The following is a 21,984-nucleotide window of genomic DNA, read 5'->3' as shown; positions in this document are numbered from 1 at the left end:
CACGTCACTCAGACACATTCTTCTAGTGGAATTCTCAGCCCTGATGCACGGCATCTACATATGTTGCTGTTGCTTTCGCCTCCTTTCTTGGGGTGAGGGACTTGATCTACAAGAAAGAAGAGTGAGACTAAAACCCTGCACCCTAAACGTAACTCCTAAACCGCCCGCTTTTTACAGAGCTCCATTTATTCCCAGGAAGGGTTGAGCTCGTAAAATCTGATGCATAAAAAGACACACAAGCCTCCTACATGGGAGAGCTGCGACATCAGTGCAGTCCGTGACAGTCTTTTCTCTATTTGTGTGATGGGAACTCCGTTGGATTGGGGGTCTTGTAAAGGTCCATATACTAGAATCCCAATCAACTCTGGACAGATTCTTTAAACACAACAATGGCACCCACAGGCACAAGTGATAAAAACGATCAGAGCGAAAATAACAAACGCAATGTGCACAGCACAAACGTGTAAAACACATCCGTGTACCAAGCAGCATGGAAGTAAACAAGCTTTTAGAAGTAACATTCAACAAATCTCTCCACAAATTAAACCGTTCCGCTTGCTTCGATAAAAAAAGCTGAGTTTGCCACTATAACCGAGCTTTCACCATGATGCGTCCCTTCTGCAACACCGAGACGCTGAACGACACCAGGGCCTGTGAGGAATTCGACCATCCGCATTGTGGGTGTGCACTCGCCTGGGCATTTTTGATATTTTTTAAAGAAATTGGATGGGAGATCAATCTCGTAAAATTGTGGGGCTAATCTACACAAATTTTCCTATGCTGACCGCACAACAGTCACGTGTACTCTGGGTGGGCACAGCCCACAGGTGCATTCCTCCTGTCCTGTTCAGTTGGAATGTGCCAGCCAGGAGTACATGAAAGCAGCAAGAGAAGGAGGGCAACACCTTCCTCCTGCTTTGGGCAGCCTAATTAAATATCAACGGCTTCATGGATCCGCCCTATCCTTTGTCCACCTGCTGGTGGCAGCACATACTGATGAGTTAATTAAAGCAGGCCTGGTTGCAGGACTGACAATGGACAGGATACGCAACACCCTTTTGATATGCATCTGTGTCAACTTGAAGTCAGCTCCCACCCCTAAGTATGAAGGACAGTGAATGTCATATCTGGGACAACTGTTTACAGTGGTCATCCCCGTAGGGGGACATCATTCCGGAAGGTACAAGTTTGTGATTTGATGGAAACAGAAAGTCTGTTCTCGCCATAACTTTAAGGGAGACCTGCGCTTTGATCAGGAGCCACAGAGAGCTCAATTAACCAGAGAGACACTTTGATCCACAGCAGACATGACAATGGGTGCGACTTAGTAGTACATGTTGTCACCCTTTACCGTTCCTGTTGCAAAGCACTCTGGTTATGACCTCACGCATAACAGAAGATTGTTGGTTTTGACCCGGGATTGGTTCATTAAAGTAGGCTTAGCCTGCACCAATCACTGGGAACCATTTGGCTGAGCCCCTCTTTTGGCAGATCATCTGACGACTGTCAAATGAGTAAGAAGGAGGATTCATTTGGACTCTGGTTGAAGGTACAGTCTGCCTTACAGCTTCCGCCAGTGAAGGAAGGCCAGGATTTCCAGGAGGGAAGCAAGACCCCTACCCTAAACATCTCCCAAAGAACAGAGGAAGATAACGGCCTCAGAGGACTCATCCAGCAGCTACAGGACCAGTACCCTGCCAACACAGAGCTTCTCTGGCTAGGTTCTGCCAGCAAGCTTCCTAGGTGGAAAGAGCCAGAGAGTCTCTGAACAAAGGACAAGGCCGTTCCCTGAAAACACTCTACTCAGTTTTTTGGCCGTCTTCCTTAAAGGACGACACAAGCCCAGCGATTAATCTAGGAGGAGTGCCGCAACAAGCATCAACCAGCGCCCATCTTTCAAGGACATTTTCGTGACAGTTGAGCCTTCGAACCGCGACCGACTGTATCGCTGACTGTTGTCATGCTGCAGTCACTAAAGCTGTCCGAGATGCCTTGACCAGCGTTCCAGATCCGCCAACCAGCACAGAGACAACGATTCCTGACCCTGAGTCACCTATAGGCCCAGCCTGCAGCCGTCCGTCCAGCCTTGCTTGCCGAACAGCCTGCCACCAGATACACGCAGCCGTCTTCCGTCTTGAGTTCTGTCGCAGGAGCTGCAAAGGGTCCTGGAACTGACCTGTCGCTGTTGAGCATCAAGATCATCTCAAGCACCAGGTACATTGTGGTTCGGTCCCCCTGGTCCTTCTCCGAAGGCCCCTAGTGACATTTGAGACCCCTTGCTCCCTTGGTGCTGAAACCAAATAACCTTGAACAGTTAAGACTGATTGCTTTACCGACTACCATCCTGTCAGTATTCAGAGTGCATCATTTCCCTTTGTGAAATTGTCTGTCCTGTGTGTTCCTTTACAGGGTGGGTTGTATTTTGCAGCGTGCTAGAACAGTATGTTGTAATAATAATAAAGTAGATATTTTTATACAATCTTGACTGGACAGTCCCTTTTATCATTGGGTAATCATCTTATTTTCACTGTGTTGCAACTAACCAACGATCCATGACCTTGCAGAGATAAGCCTGCCGTTCTGTCCACGTTACCAAAATTGAACAAGGATGTTCATCATTTACTTATGTTTCTAATCTGTTCGGATGCCTTCTAGTGTATTAGAGGTGTGGGGCCGATTGATGGTTTACAAACAGATATTCATCCCTGGACCACTGGTGCCCCAGAAGTTGATTCGTCACAGGGCCCCTTTAATATATTCAAGAGTTCTGATAGAGAGCTAATGCTTTCCCAAACTATACCTAGAGAAATATTCATAATACAAGACCTTCCCTGTGTGCTTGCAGTGCAAATTTTACTTTGGGTGGGCCCTGAACATGTGCAGCCTATTTGCTGACGGAAAAAAACCGGAGGGAACATTTAAATGCCGATATAGCTCATTACAACAAACTATTCTAGAAAAGGTGTGCACCCACGTTTATTTTAATGGCCAACTTTTTCTGCTTTAAACGGATTTTGGCCACTGCCTTATGATTTCATGTTGGTTATGGATAGGCTCTTCCCACAAGCAACAACACTATAAATAAAAAACATAATGCTAAGTGCAAGGTGGTGGGGATGCATTCACAATATGCACAAAATGTTTAATTGATATTATTTCCTGGTGTGCTCAAATCATACTCGGGACGTGGGAAACTTACAAGTGGTCTGCAAATAAACCAACATTTCAATAACACTGTTTATTAGTATTGCGAAAAAACATCATGTGCCCTTTAATTTTTTGTTAATGTTGGAAGTACGCATTATTTGGATATTGGGGTACTGCACGATATTGGGGTACTGCACTAAAAAACTGGACCATATCCCCTCCCCCCCATCCCACCCCAGAACTTCATTTATTTGTATTTTATCTGAAGAACAGGGATTTCAATTTCTATCAGTAATGACTTACACATTTACAGATGGCAGAGTCATTCCCTGGGAGGCTGCCTCCACAATGGCACAAAGATGTGAGCAAGTGGTGAGCCAGTCGCTGAGGGTGTGAACAAAGTGGGACATTAATCATCACCCATGGAACTGCCGTACCTTCTTGAATGGCCGTAACCTTTGTTTTCTCTTCTGCTCCAGCTCATTGAAATCAAATAGCAGAGGTGCATGGCTGGGGGGAAGCTTGCCTCGTCCGGACAGTGATTTCCACAGGATGGCAAGAAGCAGGCCGACCAGGGTGACAAGCAGAGAAATGATGCCGCCTCCCACCAAGCCCATCTCGGAGATGGAAGAAAACTTTCCCTGAGCTGCAAGGGGAGCTTCTGGGTTCACACACCTGTACTGTTCTGCTCCATTTCGTGGCTTTCAAAACACTTTTATATCGAAATCCTTTGTCAACGTGACCCAGACATGCCCTGAAATCAAATGAAACATTATCTTTGAGGGTAAGTGGTCAGTCGAAGAAAGAAAATAACCCTAGCCTATTTTTAGCAGCTTCTACTAGCAAACAACGTTTCCTCGATTATTAATCAATAGCCCTGTTGATCGCTTGGCAGCAAAGTATATGCTAAGTTAAATTATGAAAGTCGGTGAGCATTGCCGAAGAATGCAAATCCCCTTCACAAACCTATACCTGCAAACATTAAAATGGCAGCCATGATGCATTGGTAGCCTCATAATGATTTATAAACAAGACTCCCAATCCTTCATGGCTGCATTCTTCAGAACAGTGCCAGCCACAGACAGTAGAAAAATAATGATGTGAATAAAAATAACAGACTGTAATGCAGCACAAAAGTGAAAAACACATCAATGTATCAAGCAGCCTCGAAACAAAACAAGATCATAAAAGAAACAGTCAACAACTCTCCCCCAAACCCGAACAGCTCAAATCGAATCCACAAAATGGCTGCCACCACGATGCACTTCTGCATCAGAGCAGCTGGGGGACATCTGTGCCCCTAATATGCATGTTACAGAGCTCTGCCAGAGAACTCAAGCTCTCTCCAGACTTAAACTTCATTTTTTTGTTTAAATATGTTATTTGTTTGCATTTATTTTATTGCGCTTAACAGGTGTTACGCCCAGAAACCCTGACAAAGCAATCAATAGTAGTGGGGAAATCCTGAGTCATGTGCCACCTAGAGGCAGATATCGTGTATGATGGGGAACACATGGTACATAAACTCGGGCTGAAAGTTATTTCCAGACAAAACCCAATTCGCTTTCAAAGCATCTGTAGAGACACGGTCTCGCGAGACGCGGTTTGCCCGTACTCTTGCGAGACTCCTGGCTGAACGTGCCACTAAGGCAGTCAAACCGCAGGCAGTCTGAGGCAGAGCATCCAGTGGATGCATCCCGGCACTCCCCTTTACTTAAAGGCATGAAGAACATTTCTCCCTGCATCGATTGATAATATTAACCACAGACTTTAATGAACATAGCAGCAGTGAGGCAACTGTTGCCTGTATATAGTTGAGTGTGCAAAGAGCCATACAAGCTGTTACTCTCTATACCCAGCAGTGTGGTGCATTCATTTACAACATAAATGGGTACGAGGGAGTACAAACAGAGCCATAGCAAGCAAGATGCAAAGTGCAACGCCACCCTGAGTGTTCCTGCAAGTTACATGTAGGCCTGTGATACCATGGCCTCAGTGCGAACCGCTGTCCTTTACATACGTGGATGCAGTGGTGGGAGGTGCGAATTACGCTGCTGAAAGAAAGATGGCTATGCTACTCAATGGGGGTGGAAGTACAAAGAGATTTCAGCCTTTCTGAAGCCTGAAATGATCGAAGGGGATACCAATAACGTGTACAAGGAAGCAGTAAGGAGAATAGTCAAGAGATTCTCCAGCAAATTTAATACGTGCTACATAGGATCAGGTTCTACAGCCTGGACAATTATGTAATGAAAATGAAGGAATTGACTGAGCTATGCAGTTTTGGAGACAATGCTGAGAATATGATTAACAACATACTCACGGTACACTCCAATAACAGTAAAGACCAGGACAAGTTTATTATTGAGGAGGAATTGCAGCTGGACAAGGCCGTCCAAATCACCAGAACAGTGGAGGAGACAATGTGCAGGCGCAAGGAATGGGGAAGAAACCCACCAGCCATGGACATTCATGCCGTGCAGCACAAAGGGAGAAGTAAGGAACAAGTTACTTACCTGTAACTATTGTTCTCCAGCATGGGTTTTGCATGGATACACATGCTCATGAATATTCCCCGTCGTCAGGCAGGGAATCCTCGGTAAAAGAAAAAAGTTTCACGTTCACTTAAAAACGGTATTTCTCCTCTAAACCAATCACTCAACTCTGGGTCATACTGCCCCCAGCCAATGACTGCTCTCTCCCTAAGCTCCTCTTCTGGCAGCCATCTTCAGATTTGGTAAGCACGTAAAGTGGCAGTATAACCAAGAAGAGCCGCAGAGGTGCAGGAGGGAGGGTTCGCATGTGAATCCATGCCAGACCCATGCTGGAGCACAATAGTTACAGATAAGTTGTTCCTTCTCCAGCATGGGGTCTAGCATGGATTCACATGCTTATGAATAAAGCATATATAGGAGTACAACATTACACAACCACGGGAGGTGGCAAGGCTCAACAAAAGCATTACTCTAACCTCCGGAACAGGCTCACCTTCAAGCAAACAGGTTGCACAGCACTGCTTGGCCGTCCCTGGACTCCTCTCTGGAATCCCTGTTGACGCAGTAAAATCGTGTGAAGGTGTGTGTGGACCTCCACATAGCAGCAGTGCAGATTTCCAGCAGGGGCACACCAGACGCAAACACAGTTGTTGCAGCGATCACTCTGGTGGAATGGGCTCTTGGACAGCCGGGCAGCAGTCGGTTTTCCAACCGATGACCGGAGAGCCACCTCGAGATGGAAGCCTTGGACAAGGCCTTCCCATGGTTCACAGGACCAAAGTTCACAAATAGTTGAGACGTCTTCCGGAAACTCTTTGTGCGTGCCACATAGAACTTCAGAGCATGAGCCACATCCAGCAAGTGCAAAGTCCTTTCCGGCGGCGGCAAAGGATTCAGAAAAAACACAGCCAACACCAAAGGCTTGTTGAGGTGGAATTCCGAAGGAACTTTTGGCATGAAGAAGGGGTGCGTCCGCAGGGCCACCCTTGTGTCGTGAAAAGTCAGATAAGGCTGTTTGCAGGATAGGGCATTGATCTCACCCACCCTCCTGGCAGAGGTGATAGCCACGAGGAAAGCTGTCTTCCGTGAGAGGAACTTGAGAGGGGTCTGATGCATAGGCTCGAAGAGGGCTCCCATGGGCCTTTTCACCACCACGTTGAGTTCCCGATGCCGGGGCAGGAGCCTTCACTGAGCGGGAAAGATCGAAACAGTTCTTTGAGGAACTCCTTGACTAGACCAAAGAGAAGATCGTCCTGGAGACCTGGTGTAGCGGGAGATAGCCACCAGATGCACCTTGATAGAGGCGTGTGAAATCCCTGCCTTGGCCAAGGACAACAAGTACAGAAGAATCTGCAGAGACTTGACCCTCAGAGGGTTGATCTTCTGTGACCGGCACCGCATAGCGAAACGCTTCCACTTGCACCCGTAGCACTTAAGAGTCGATGACTCTCTGGCCCTGGCAACGACCTCCCTGCAGTCCGCTGGCAACTTGTATCCTCCGAACTCTAGGGCTGCAGGAGCCAAGCACTCAGGTTCAGCGATCCTGGGTCGTGGTGCAGGATTGCACCTCCTTTCCCTGGTGAGCAGATCTGTGACCACCGGTAGCTTGACCAGAGGCAACGCAGACAGGCTGAGATGGTACAGGTACCAAATCTGCCTCGACCACGCCCAGACAATGAGTATCGTATTGCATCAGCACTGATTGAGTTGGTTGATGACTCGCAGCAGGAGCGGCAGGGGAGGGAACAGGCCTTCCCACAGGAAGGAGAATGCGCCCCTCATGCTCCACGGCTGGTGGAACCTGCTGGCGAAGTCCTGGCATTTGGAGTTTTCCGCCGTCGCAAACAGATCGATCTGGGGCCTGCCCCACTTGAGGAAGATGCGATCCACCTGATCCTGCTGAAATTCTCACTCGTGGCAGGAGTGCAGCTCCTTGCTGAGGGAGTCAGCATGGTGTTCTTGACTCCTGCCAGGTGAAAGGGGATGAGGAACATTTCTTGGTCGAAGGCCCAGTTCCACAAGTCCTACGCCTCTCTGGAGAGCGCTGGGGATTGGGTGCCCCCCTGCTTCCTGATGCAGAACATCATGGTGGTGTTGTCCCTGAAGATCCTCACCACTTTGCCCTTCAGAGACTGAAGACATGACTTGAGGGCCCAGAACACTGACCGCAGCTCCAGGATATTGATGTGGAGATCCTCTCTTCTGGCAGCCACACGCCTCTGGTGTGTAGACATCTGGTGTGGGCCCCCCAGGGAAGCCGTGGTGACCGTCTCCTGGTATGGGGGGGTTCTGAAACCCTGTGCCCCGGGCGACGTTGAAGTGAACGCCCCAACACCTTATCGCTCGACGAACTCCTCCTCGAGGGGGATCTTGTCTGCAAAGCTTCCAGACACTTGTATCCAGCGAGCGTTCAGGAACTCCTAAAGAAGCCTGCAGAGCCGGATAAGGTAGATGCACAAAGACATAATTCCGAGCAGCGACTTGATGGTCCGAACCGTGGCGGTCTTCAGCGACAACAGCCATTGTACCTTCTCCTACGAGGGCAATGCCAGGCAGGAGACCGTGGTGAGCCTTGTTCCCAGGAACATTGCGTTCTGTGATGGAATCAAGCAGGTCTTTCGATGATTAACAGAGAATCCCAGATCTGTCAGCAGCTGGATGGTCCATTCCGTGTGCCCGACTGCCACTTCCCTCGACTTGGCCTAGATGAGCCAGTCTCGAGGTACTGGTACACGTGTGCACCCTGTAGACGTAGATGGGCCGCCACTGGCACCAGGCACTTCGTAAACACCCTGAGCACCGACTTCAGGCCGAAGGGGAGGGCCTTAAATTGGTAGTGTCTTCCTTGCACCATAAAGCGTAGGAACTTCCCATACTTCCTGTGGATGGGGAGGTGGAAGTACGTGTCCTCCAAATCCAGCGACGATAAGAAGTTTCCTTCCTCCCGTTGGCCGAGCATATACTGCAACATGACCATCCTGAATTTTAGGGACATGAGGTATTTGTTGAGACGCGCAGGTCTAGAATGGGCCTCCAGCGACCAGTCTTTTTCTTTACTAAGAAGCATCTGGAGTAGACTCAGGAGCCCCGGAGTCATCTTGGAACTAGCTCTATCGCCCACTTTCGTACCATGGCCCGTACCTCCTGCAGGAGCTGAGGGATGTGATGTTCCTCCGGGCCACCGGAGGGATCCGCAGAAATTTCTAATGAAACTCCAGGGTATATCCGTGAGCAAGAGCCTTCAGCTCCCATCTGTCGGTGGAGATCTTTCACTCGCTGATGAAACTCGCTAGCCGGCCGCCCACCGGGGTGCATGGGCGGGGGCCTGACGTCTTGGCCGCTTCAGTCCCGCTTCGGCACCTGCATCCTGCCTTGGTAACGACGACGGCACTGGCTACCTCTGTAGGCCTCCTGGGTCGTGGACCGTGAGGGTTGACGGTACGAGGAAACTCCACTGAAACCCTTAGTCGTTTTGGTGGACTTTCTGCCAGAGGTGCGAAAGGATGGGTGGTGTTGCTGAAGAGTGCCCAAGGCACAAGCCTTCTCTGTGTCAGTTTTGATGGCCTGCAAAAGACTCGTCGACTGTCTTCCCGAAGAGGTTGTCCCCGTTGAAGGGCATATCCAGTACTCTCTTCTGGACCAACAGGCGGAAGTTGGTGGCCTTCAGCCAGCCTAGACGCTGGAGACAGACACCATTCCTCATCTGTAGGAATCCTGTGTCTGTGATGTCTAGGGCCACCGTAATGGCATGGTCAGACGCCACCTCCCCTTCATGGAGGAGTGAGATCGCCTCTTCCCGTTTGTCCTCTGGTAGGAAGTCCACAAATGGGACCAGTTTGTACCAGAGTTCTCTGTCGTACCTGGACACAATCGCCAGCACTTTGGCTGCCTTGACTGTCAACGCTGCGTAGTAGATGATCCATCTCCCCATGGTGTCCAACTTCTTTTCCTCGCTGTCCGGAGTGACGGAGGTTGAAGTTGAGGGGTTAGATCTCTTCCTCGCAGCCGCCGATACCACAAATTCCGGTGACGGTTGTGACCGTAGGCACCTGGGCACGGACTCCGGCACAGTATTTTTTCTCCAGCCTATACCGCTTGGCTGGGGCTGCGGCCGGGTTCTTCATCGGGGCCAGGCCCACCTCCCAAATGTCATCCAGGAGGGGTACTGCCATGATGGTCTTCCTCTTTGCCTCGCGCCTCTGGTAGAGGAAACCTTCCTTTTTGGTCTCTCGGGTGTCAGCTGGAAGAGTTCGGATGCTCTGGAGACCATGGCATGAAACAACCCCACCTCATCTGGAGGGGACGCCCTCGGCAGGCCACCCGCTGTGACAATGTCGTCGTCACTGTGTCTGCTTCCTTTTTCCTGGTCCCTCGGGGGGGGGAAGGAGCAGCGTGCATAGGTTGATAAGCCGGTGCTGGGTGGTGCTTCCTCTTATTCGCCGGAGGTTGATCCGGAGCTACAGGCCACCGGGGGCATCCTCTTCTGAATTTACGACACCAACGTGCACAGGGTCGAGAGTATGTCCAGCGATACATCTCTTGGAGCTGGGTCAGCAGGCTTACTAGGCCTCGCACCGCTAGCATTTCCGCCATTTTCCCCGTTTCCTCATCGTCCCCCACGTCCTCATGGATCGTGTATATTGATTCCTGGTCTTCCACATGAGTTCCTTGGAGTACGACTCAACCTGAGGACTCCTCACCCCCCTCTCTTTTTAGCATCCTGAGGGGTCGGATTTGGGTTTAGCCCTGGCATCCTCTTTCCCGGTGTCCTCTCCAGGGCCCCGGTGGAGGTCTCCCGCTTCGGGGGCAGGGACTCTCTGGGCGCAGCCTGGGCTACCTTGACCGGATCAGCATCTTCCAACTCGATCGTGGACAGCGATTTCTCCTTCGTCACGTGGGCCTTTTTAGGCCGGTCGTTTGCCTTTTCTTGCACCTTCGGCTTCTCTGGCTTCTCCGCTGGGTTGGCCCATTTCCTCTTTGAGGAGCTGGATCGATGGCTGGAGATGGAGGCAGATGGTGAGGTTGAACGTGCCCTTCCCCTTGCGGAACCCGCTTGCCTGGTGACCCTGATGGAGACAGACTTGCAGTGCTTGGCCTTGTCTTGGGCCCCCACGGATGAATCGCCCTCAAAGGACTTAGAAGCCCACTCCTCAGACCGGCCAGTCCTTGGTGAGGCATGCCCCTACTTGGGGCACAGGGTGGAGGCCTTGGCGCTGAGCCACGCCGCCAGTCTACTGAGGCAATCTTTCATGGTTCTCTTGCTGATCGCAATCTCCTTCTTGGTCATCCGGGTGGAGACAGTAGAGGCACTGAATGTGTTTGTCCGCTACGCACATGTTCCGCAGTCCGCAGCTGGAACAGAGCTTGAAAAGGGAGCTTCCCTCTTTCTTCTCTTACAACATGGTCCGGAGTGTGGGGTAGGTCCGATTGTCTTCTGGAACTTTCGACAATCCATGCCCTTGAGGGACGCCGAAATTCACCGACAAACGGATCCCTGCTTGTCGGCCGATGTAGAGTAAGAGCACACAGGCTCTGTTTGACAAAAATAGGACTTTGTCGCTAAAAAGCGCGTAAAACGTAAAATAGCAAACAGAGCAAAACTCAAGGACTCCCAACACTTGAAAGGGTGGTAAAAATCTGAAGATGGCTGCCAGAGGAGGGGCTTAGGGAGAGGGCAGTCATTGGCTGGTGGCACTATGACCCAGAGTTCAGTGATTGATTTAGAGGAGAAATACAGTTTGAAAGTGAAACTATTTCTTTTACCGAGGATTCCCAGCCTGACAACAGGGAATATGCATGAGCATGTGAATCCATGCCAGACCTTATGGTGGAGAAGAGATGAGAAATGGGAGGAAAAGGGAATCCTTGAAAGATGTGAAGGGTTAGATATGTGGGACGGACACATTCGTGAAGGTTTTTCAACAAATGCCATTTTATTAACTCAAAAGGTTGGTTGAACCTCTTACTATCCCTACTCTGATACGTATTTCCCTGCCTAGAATAAACTAAAGGAAAACACGAACAAAAAAGTATTCTGGTCCTCACACTCAAATAATACCACTCAACCATAATAAGGAAATATATAGCAGTTTAACAACAAGTATCACGTTATAAGTCACACCACACTTGCCGCTTCTTCTAATAACTTGGGTGAACTCCCCTTCCCCTGATTTAAGCAGGCCTTTCTTTAAATGTTCAAAAAGGATAAGGAAATCCTGGGTCATAACAAAAAGTTCCACTTCAGTTCTGTTTCTAATCCAACTTGACAACACAAAGTTCCAACTTGGATTCCAAAAGATTGTTCACAATTGTTTAACACAGCTTTACTCTCTCCACTTGTATTCAAGGTCTGGAGACAGCGTCTTTAACAGTGAATATTTCAAAACCTCATTAGCTTAAAAAAAATGTCTTTCTCAGGATATTTTTGGCACCACTTAGTCACAAGCTTTACCCCACCACAGTACTTTATGAGTTTTCACTTGGACCACTCTCATGACTTTCATGCCAGTTACCACTTCTGTAACACTCTGCTCCGATGTGTTCCTGCCAGAACAGAACCAATGGTTAGCAACAATCATGGTCTGGTATACTCTCCTGCCAGCCAATATGCCAGCCAATATAAACTACTGCAGTTCTTTTTGCGGGTATACTCCCCTGTCCACACAAAATCAATTGGCACAACGGTTTAATACACGTTATACCCCCTTGCCAGTCCCAACTACAACCTATTGGTACTTCTGTGGTAAGGGTAAACTTCAAAGGTTTTTAAAAAGGTCTTCTGCTTCATACAATTAAGTTTACAATTGTCTTCAGGGGACACACAAATCACACTGGTGCTATTTACTACTCCCACGTGTTTGCCACACGCAATACAGGCAATGCTTCCTTCCTCCTGAACCTCTTATCTGAAGGGCAGTCCTCTGACAATCTTGTTCTACCTTTTCATTATTAACCAAATGCTGAAAATAGCTCTTCCTCTTCTTCACACTTATTTGGCTTTGGCAATGTGGGTTTAAGACTTCCTCTAAATCGGGGCAATATTCTTCACACACACTGTTAGGCACAGTTATCTTATTTTGGCTTGGGCAACGATGGTTGTTTCTCAATTGCTTTAATGTGTGTCCTTTTTTACTTTGGCAATGGTAGTTTGGGTTCTCTTCAGATATTGGCCCCTTGTCTGATTGGCTGCTTTAGTAACCCACTATATAGCACTCTCCTCCTTCAGGTGGTATCTTTGGAGTCTCTATTTGACAACTCCTTTGATTTATATCTGCTTGGTAAATGTAAAAACTTGTAATTGGTTTTGCTTTAGTTCGGTATTCAATAGAGCGCTTGGATTCAGACAACGGGTAACTACAGCGCGCTCTGGGGTCACAACAAAACAGTGAACTCATTGGTGGCGTGCACATCCATGTACCTCGCTGCTCCCTGCTCCTCTGCTCCACCTCTATGGCGCGGCCTGGCAACCTCTCTGGTATGGTTTCCTGTGTCATAGAGCCCCCAGGTTTCATCGGCCACCACTGAATTCTTCACTTTTGGGAAAGTTACAAACAGGTGCTCTTTCCGCTGTGCCACTTTTGCAGCTGAAATCCCAAGCCCATACGACCCTCTCAGGACCGGCATTAACTTCTCTCGCCACTGTGGTCCCGGCGTCCTTTCCCTTACACAATTTCCTCCTCTGCTGCTTCTTGGAGGCTGCAAAGCTCCTTCAACCATTACTACTACTGCCCTCCTGCTGCTTTGGCATCCCCGCCTTCCTCCAACTTGGTCTATTGGCCTGCACCTGAGGGGGCGTGTTATGCCTCTCAGGTGTGGGTCATTATTCTCAATGGCTGCACTCTGCAACCATGTGCCTCTGCAGCCTTCTTCTTCGTCCCAGTAGTCTGGGAATTGTGGGACTTGAAGTCCCTAACACAAAAGTTACTCTTTTTAACAACTTCTGTTTTACAATAAGCTTTTAAGAGATTGGGATCTTGGGGAAAGTTCAAAGGGGGGTCTCCCATTCCCCTTGGCCTATTTCCTCTCCCATGTGATCCTGCCGGCTAACAAGGCTCCAAGGGTCAGGATCAGAAAGCATCTGCCTTTCCCTGGTCACATGAGAGGGGTTCCAGGTCAGGTTTCCTGGGTGAATCATGTCGGATTCATCACAAATGCCACAGGTGCACTAGTGTCCGTCATCTGGCCAATGACAGAACTGTCCTGCCAGGAACAAAGAATGTTCGAGTTGCAGGAAATTCAGAAAACATCGCAGTTGCTTGCAAATGGTGTGGCAAGAAAGTGACGTTGGTTGGTGGGAATGCAGAAGCAAGGGGTTATGAGTCATCCGAAGATGAAGGTAGACCAACCATCATAATGGTTAACAGTTCCACAGCCAGGTAAGAGCCACACTTCATTAAGGTGGAAGGGAAATGAGACGAGAGCGATGGCGGTCAGATTTAACAATATTACCCATTCGCACCTACAAAGACATGGTGGAAGTGTTGAGTACAAAACACAAGCCCACTGTTTTCAGAGGCACCTGAGTATGCCTTTTGGGGTACATTAATGGTACCATCGAATTTAAAGGCAGGGTAACAGACCACAGTATATTTTTCTGAGGAAGGCCTGGCAGTATTAGGCTAGGAAGACCAGGCGAAACTAAACATTAAACTGGATCCCAGCAAAGAGGACCAAGTGCTGTCAGTGAATATAAGAGGAGCGCCTGTGTCAAGAGAATTCCCCAGATTGTTCTCTGATGAACCTGATAGAATAAAGAACTATGTGCACAAGAACATGCTGAAACAGAATGAGATCCCCGTCAAGCACAAAGCGAGACCAGTACCAGCTTCGGAGAGAGGCGTGTTGCAAGGGTAACTTGAGAAGATGATTAAGGAGGGCACAATTGAGATGGGAGTCATCTGAGTGGCTAAGCCCGATAGTGCTGATAAAAAAAACAAATGAATGTGTGTGCATATATTTACGCAGTCTGTGTCAATACGGACAGTTATCCATCCTTATGATGAAGGAGGCAGAGGTGTTCTCCACATTGGACATAAGAGATGCATACAACCAGATCAATTTACACAAAGAGTCAAGACCACTTACTTGAGAAAGCTCCAATCCAGGGAGCTTTACAAAGTTCAGCATACATGGCGGTAGTAAAGGAAGCACAAAGAAGTGCATAACAGACAGCAGTTTAGAACACTTCCAGAGACTCCTATCCAGGAGGCGACATGAAATATGGAAGTGTGGGAACCAGAAGGTGTCTCCCCCACTAGTCCCTGGGGATCTGTCATCCAGGACATGGCCATCACTTTTGGAATCAGTTCCTGGGAGTGGACCAGTGCTGGCAGGTAATCTGGGTGAAGGGTCTTCGGGGAGTGGGAGAGGGACGCCGGATGGTGAGACGCGATATCCCCTTCCCTGTAAAACCTTTATCCCATCCTACCAGGTAAGATATTTAAGAACTCACCCCCCATCCCCCTTCACAACATGAACACTTTCTCACAAACAGCCCTCTATGAGAGAAAACTGACTGGCACCCAAGCTGTATACCTGACATGTCCCAATACAATGGTCAGGCAATTATTGTCTATCACACACAGCTGACTTCCATTACACTTCCCCACACGGATAAAAGGCGGAGCACGAGAGCACACTCTGAGCGAGGCAAAGCACACGAGGAAACAGCAGTTCCAAGATGGCAGTTTAACAAGAGGAGAACAATGGAGAAACAGAAGGGGATTGCAAGGAGGGAAGGTCCATTAACCTTTTCGATAAGGAACCGTTACTTTCAATAAACTTTGAGAATAGAATATGTAAGACCAGGAAACCGAGCAGAAGAACTCTGTATTGTGTGTCAGAGGTAACTGGGGCTCTACCGTGTCAATAATCAAGGTGGTGAGAATCCCCAGATGCTGTGGTACTGTCCTTGACTCCAACAACAAAGCAGCATCAGTGAAATCAGCACAGCCAGTGAGATGGTGAGATAGATACAACACCGGTCTGTGTTGAAGCCAAGGTTGGTAGCGGCAACATTGTATGGCGAGCATTGAAACGAACATTGTTTGAAATGCATGTGATAAACCAATGCGATTGAAGTTCAACTGTAGATGAGTGATTGAACTTTGAAACCAAGATACAATACCTTTGACAGAGTGGTCCGGCACCACGTGGGTGCTCAATCAAAGGTCTCTGTAAGGTATCCAGTTGAGAGTTACCAAAAGAGAAAGTGGCAAATGATTGTGAATCGAAGTGGTCCTGTGACGGGTCAAGCAAAATCCAGCGTACAGTCGAAGGTCTTCGATGTTGATAAAGAATGTTTATGGCAAAGTAGATAAAGTTGGTCCAAGGCCGGCTGAGGGAGATCAATTGAAAGCTTTGGGTTAAAGCAAGTGAATGTTATTGGTCCGAGCCCAGCGGAGGGAGACTGATTGAAGATTTGATGTCAAAGTGGATCTGAGCCCGGCAGAGGGGGATCCGAGGTGAATAGTAAATCACCAAAGAGAATTGTGTACATGTGAAAATCTAAAAGGAAAGGAACATTATTGTTTGTTTGTGGCATCAGGCCCTATGGAGAAGAGACTTGGAATGACAGAGATTTTGGCACAGAAGGCCATGATGTTGAAGTTTTGAACTGCAAACTTGTGCTAGAAAAGACAGACTGTGCTAAGCTCGAGTGTGCCGCTTTGCCCCGTGCTGAAAACGTGGGGAAGGGAAGCCAATGGCTTAAATATCCACCTTTTTTCTTTTGCATAACATTGTTTCCCACACTATTTGTATTTAGAGGTAAGGATTGGCAATAGGTTTATTACTATAGGCCCTTTTATTTTGACAAGACAGCACTAGGACCGCGTTATTATTTGATGGTCGTAGAATTCTCCCATCTTCAGAATTAAGTTTATATAGGTGTTTTTCAAACCTTTACTGAAGTTCCATAAACACCCTTGCACCTGTTGTCACTTGTGTCTGTCTTACTGTTGATACCATGCCTTCCTTACAGGAGCTTAGAATAGATTTACACACACAAAATAAGGTTGTGAACTGAAAAGCATTTCGTTTTAAGCATTGTGGTGTGTTAAGGGTACATATGTTTTCTTGTAATTGTTTTTGTCCGGATTAAGGCTGCAATATTTAAACTAAGAGGAACATGGAGAGGTGGCAGTATACTCTCCATATGATGCCGAAAGTGGCAACGACGTTGTATTTTAAGAAAAACCAGTAGGCTAAACTGATGACTGAGTTTAAAAGCTCTTTACAGAATTACAAATGTGTCACCCGCTGTTTCTATTCCAGTGATGTTCTAATATGACAACGGATACACACTGGATAGGTAGATGAAAACTGTCTAGAAAAGACCAGTCAATTTCATGCCAATAGTTTGGTTAATAAAGGTGTGGGAATATGAAATATAGTTGAGGGTGTCAATTGAATTTGCACTTTAGCATTTAACTAACACCTTGAGTACTTTCATTGGATGCTTTTTAGAAAAACATGTTGTATGTCTCGTAATGCTGTTTTTAAAAGATTTTTAATAAAATATTTATAAAAATTGAAAATATACGCAATTGTGGAAATTATCTCATGGTACCAGAGTGTGTGTCTAATTGATTGAGGTGTTCCCAAGGAGCCTTTATCCCTGCATTGAGTGATCCTATTAATCACAGACTTTAATGAACATAGCAATAGTGAAGCAACTGTTGCCTGCATGTAGTTGAGTCTACTAAGAGCCATTAAAAGTCGTTACTCTCCATACCCAGCAGTGTGGTGCATTCATTTGCTACATAATCTAAGAATAGTTTCATGCAAAAATACATTAAAAATATCCACAGTCTCCATATAGCCAGAGAGATTGTTAAGGAACAAGTAAGAGATGGCTAAAATAAGGCAGGTAAGGCAAATGATTATGGGATATTGTGGTGAATCCTACAGACTCCTTACTAAATCCCTGCCTAAAATCTCCTCCGAAGTGGCCAGGGAAAGGCAGACACTTTCTGATCCGGACGTTGGTGTTCTGCGGGATGATCACCTGCAGGGAGAGAAGGCCCAGGGCAAAGGGAGGACTCCATGGGATGAGACGAGGAATGTGTCTTCCTGTAGGGGAGGATGTCTCCTCAATGCCAAAGTGTGTAATGGCTTGTTGTAATAATTATCTTTTTGTTTCACAAGATACACATATAAGTAGGAGTGAAAACAATCAAACTCCTGGAAATAAAAACCCTTCCAAAATTCCAGAGACTTGTAAGGCTAAAGACCTCCCTAACACCCAAAGGTACAGAAAAAGGAAATGTGTGAATAATAATGGCTTAAAAGAACTGCCTCCCCTTTTTCAATCAAGTCTGATGGCTAATCCTTCTGAATGGCCTTTAAAGAATATTATAAGGAACAGACTTGGGTTTGAAAGTAAAAAATCAAATCTCAAAAACCTAGCTTTGCCATTAGGAACTTCAAGTCCCATAATTACCTAGGTACTGGGACGAAGAAGAGGACCAAAAAGGTACAATGTTGCAGGTGTCGTCAGATCATTAATGCAGATGACCCACACCTGAAAAGGCCCCCTCGGGTGCAAGACAGAGAGAACGGCAGAGGAAGCAAGAGGCAGAATCAGCGTGGTTCGTGCAGACAGCCCAGGTAGAAGCTGGAGAAGAGAGAAGATGCTGGGACCACTGTTAAGCAGATAGCTGCCGGTCCTGAGAGGGTCTATGTCTCCCAAATCCTGAAGTGCAGAGGTCATGCAGCAGGAAGCGTGCAACAGGGAAGCTTGCTTTATGGAGACCTATTCTGCATAGGCTGTGCAGCGGGAAGTGAAAGTGAGGGAAGCTTTCCTTCCTAGGAGGCTGTCTCCTGTGGCTGACGTGCATCAGAGGGCCTCAGGCGCAAAGGGAGAGCAATTTGCAGGTGGCATGGGCAACAGTGAACTAAGAGAAGCAGTTTGCCAGGAAGCGAGGAGCAAAGTCCTGCGAGCGGCAAGGGGATCGGAAGCGCAAGCCTTACCCGGTGAGTTCACAAACTATTGGTGACCCCGGAGCGCTCCGTACCCACTCGCGAGGTCCAGGCAGGCATTCCAAAGGTAAGCAGCACTTGGGTACGAGTGAGAGTAACTCTGAATCTAATTCTAAATACCAATCTATTGAAACGCAGCAAAAGCAGCACTCGCGTATGAAGGAAAGTAACCCTAAGAGTAAGCTTGAATACCGAACCATTGAAAAACAATGAAAACCTTATGTAACAAAGTTAAATGACTGTAACTTGGTAAATGTGTCAGTTTGAGGAAAGCCCACCAATCCGATGGGGCGATATTGTTAAGAAGTAATAACTACAAGCATTACTCAAACCAAGAGAGGCTAAAATCAAAGCCAATACAATATAGCAGATTTTGCTAACGGCCGAAGAGGGCTACTGAAAGGTCCTTCAGTTGTTAAACGTGTTGCCCATACTTTGTACAACATATAATGAAAGCTGGTATACACTTGCATTACCAAAGGAAAGGGAGAAGCAGAATAAGACCAGCTCCTTGTCAATATTTGGTTACTTGTGCAGTTGGGAAACCATAGCCTCAAAAAGGCTGCCCTTCTGTAAAAGGATATTCTGAAGGAGAAGAGTATTATTTACAGAAAAGTATTGAAAAGCACCAATGTGAATCTTGTTTTCCCTGAAGATTTGTTAAAGGCTCTGAAGCTTCAAACTGTTGAATCCTGTGAAGCAGTTGTGAACCTTTTGTCAGTTGACCTTAATCATAAAAGCACTTGTGAAAACGCTGTTCAGGCAAGGGAGTATACCCGGATGGCAAACATTAGGAGGAGTAGGTCTGGGATGGGAGTAAACCAGGTGTGAACTGAGGTAGTAGGGCTGGCATGGAACTAAACCAGGTAGAAGTTTATAAAGTGCTATGAAGTGATTCTGACAACGACCATTTATGCTGTTTGTGGTGCTGAAGGAAGGACTGTGTAAAGCTGTTATAAAGAAGCTATATTTCTTCAGAATCTATCAGTTGTGGCAAATCATCCTGACCAAGACAATTATTGTTGCTATTGATTAACTGAAAAACTGTCCTTTATCCAAGAGGGATATATTGAGCACTTATTCAAGGAAAATAAACAAACTTCCATTTTCTTTGCTGAATCACTGGAGTTGTTGGAACTTTGTTGACAAGCTGCAGTTGTAAAGAACTGTGTTTGAACTTTGCTGCAGACCAGGATTTCCTTTTTTTCTTTTATTGAACTGTGAAACCGTGTCCTTCTTAAATCTGGGGAAGCAGCATTCGCCCACGTTATAAGGAGAGACTGTGGTTACATTAAGTATTTTTGAACTACCATGTATTTCCGTATTTGGTATAAGTGTGAGGGACAGATAACTTTTGTAAGAGTGTTTCATTTAGTTTATTTTAGGCAGGGAAATACTAATCAGGGTAGGGATAGTGAGGCGTTTATCCAACCTTCTAACTTAATAAAATGGCATTTGTTGAGAAACGTTCACAATTCTATCCCCTCACAATACACAGCAAAGCCTGCAATGGGCAAGGCCAGAAGAACATACCTACGACTTAACTATGATGGGGAGCCATGTGCAATGAGTACACTTGAATGCAGTAGAATGGACACACTGCTTGTTTTAGCATAAGATAATCCTGTACAATAGATTATCCTTTATAGTGGAAAAATGTAACTAGTTGCTTATGAATTACCTAGTTCCCCTACAAAAAACAGAGCATTTTGTGTCACGTTCCAGCATCCAAATGCAAAAACTATTACCATTACAAGTATGACTGGCTAAATTGCAGTCACCTTGGTTCCCAGTGAATGGTCACAAATGCTTACATTTGCTGGTCTAAATAAAACCCAATCCCCTAAACTTTTATAGTTGAATTTATTGCTTATAATTTAGAGCAGCGGTCTGTAACCTTTGGCGCGCCAGGTGTTTCAGACTACAACTTCCAAATCCAAAACATCTGGAGTGCTGCAGGTTGTAGACCCCTAATTCAGAGCCTCCTGGGACATTTGAGCCAAGAACGTCACAGTTAGGAAATGTGTTTACACTTACCGAAGAATGTCGCCAGCAATATTTTACCCACTCAGCACTGCAGAATCCCTATTAGACATGTTCCAGTGTAGATAAGGGAAAGCAGAGCCTGGCATTTACAATTAACGGGAGAGCAATTGTATACCAACCATGTAATGAATTAAGCAATTAATTAAAATCAACAAATCCCACTGTGCATGTACTTTTACACAAGATGCAAACTTCTTCTTGGTTTCCCTGTACAGTACATGAAAAAAAGTAAATACATGGCTCCCTGCTGCTAGTCCTACCTCAGTGAGCTCGGTGGGGGCAGATGATTGAGCAGCCAATGTGAGATCCACATATGCACCTGCAATGGCGACTTGCCCAGTCTCCTTGACCTAGAAAAGAAACATGCACAGCACAGTAGGGTTATAAAACATACTTAGACAAGGCAAAAAACAAGTGGTTGTCAAACAGTATGGTGTTGCTGCTATTTTGGTATCATGCAAAACCCATATAACGGCCCACTGTAGTGCAAGGTGCAAAAATAGGAAATGCAATTTTTGTCAGGCACCCTATAGGAATCACTGAGTTAAGGGGGTGATTTTGCTTCTTTCACTAATGCTTGCTTTATTATCTATGTGATAAACAATGTAAAGCGGTATTACATCAACTTTGCATTGGTGCATGTACAATTTGCATTGGGGCAAAAATAAAAAAAATGCTCCAGTGCAAAAAACCTTACAATAGGGCAATAATTACCCTATTCCTAGCACAAGAGTGGAATTTGCCCTGGTGTAAAAATGTATTGAAAGCATATTTTTAGTTTAGACTACAGTGATTTCTGCCCTAGGGCTAATTGCCCTTGCACTGGTGAAAAGTTTCTGTAATACCACCCTTGGTGTCCTACATAAAGATATGAATTCCTCTTTCCGTCCCCAAAATATGCTAGTTGTCCCCAAAATAACTAGGCGTGCCCAGAATTATTTTACAATGCACATGAATTCACTCCCAAATGTGGTGTCTACCCAAACATAAGTAAGTTTGCCTCCCTCAATATCTCCATCAGATTTAATCAAATTGTGGATGACTACTCCAAAGCAGACACAAGTGTGCACCAAATGTACATCAAAGTTCAACCTAAATAGGTATCCCATTTTCAACACACAATATTCTCTATTCTACCCCTCCCAACTAACATGCACAAGGGGAATGTTAATAATCAGGGGTGGGGAGGGGTGAGGATATCCATAGCAAGGCTGCTTTGAAGAGGGGTGAGGATGTTCATACCCAGGGCCCCAAGTGTGAGGCATCACCAACCTATGTTATTAGAGTTATGAGAAACCAACAGATCAAGTGGGAT

General features: G+C 46.6%; 1 protein-coding gene across 1 annotated transcript in view; it reads right to left on the bottom strand.

Annotated features, from left to right (window-relative positions):
* Positions 1-21,984, bottom strand: part of HSD17B4 (hydroxysteroid 17-beta dehydrogenase 4) — a 1,724,715-nt gene that overhangs the window by 314,585 nt on the left and 1,388,146 nt on the right. The window contains exon 21 of the mRNA XM_069625564.1: positions 20,930-21,019. Within this exon, the coding sequence (XP_069481665.1) occupies positions 20,930-21,019 (90 nt within the window). The remainder of the gene's footprint in view (positions 1-20,929; positions 21,020-21,984) is intronic.

This window comes from Ambystoma mexicanum, chromosome 6p (genome assembly GCF_040938575.1).
Source record: "Ambystoma mexicanum isolate Mex_15411 chromosome 6p, UKY_AmexF1_1, whole genome shotgun sequence".
Classification (NCBI taxonomy): Eukaryota; Metazoa; Chordata; class Amphibia; order Caudata; family Ambystomatidae; genus Ambystoma; species Ambystoma mexicanum.
Note: the sequence above shows the minus strand (reverse complement) of the source record. Positions and strands in the feature narration are given on the sequence as shown.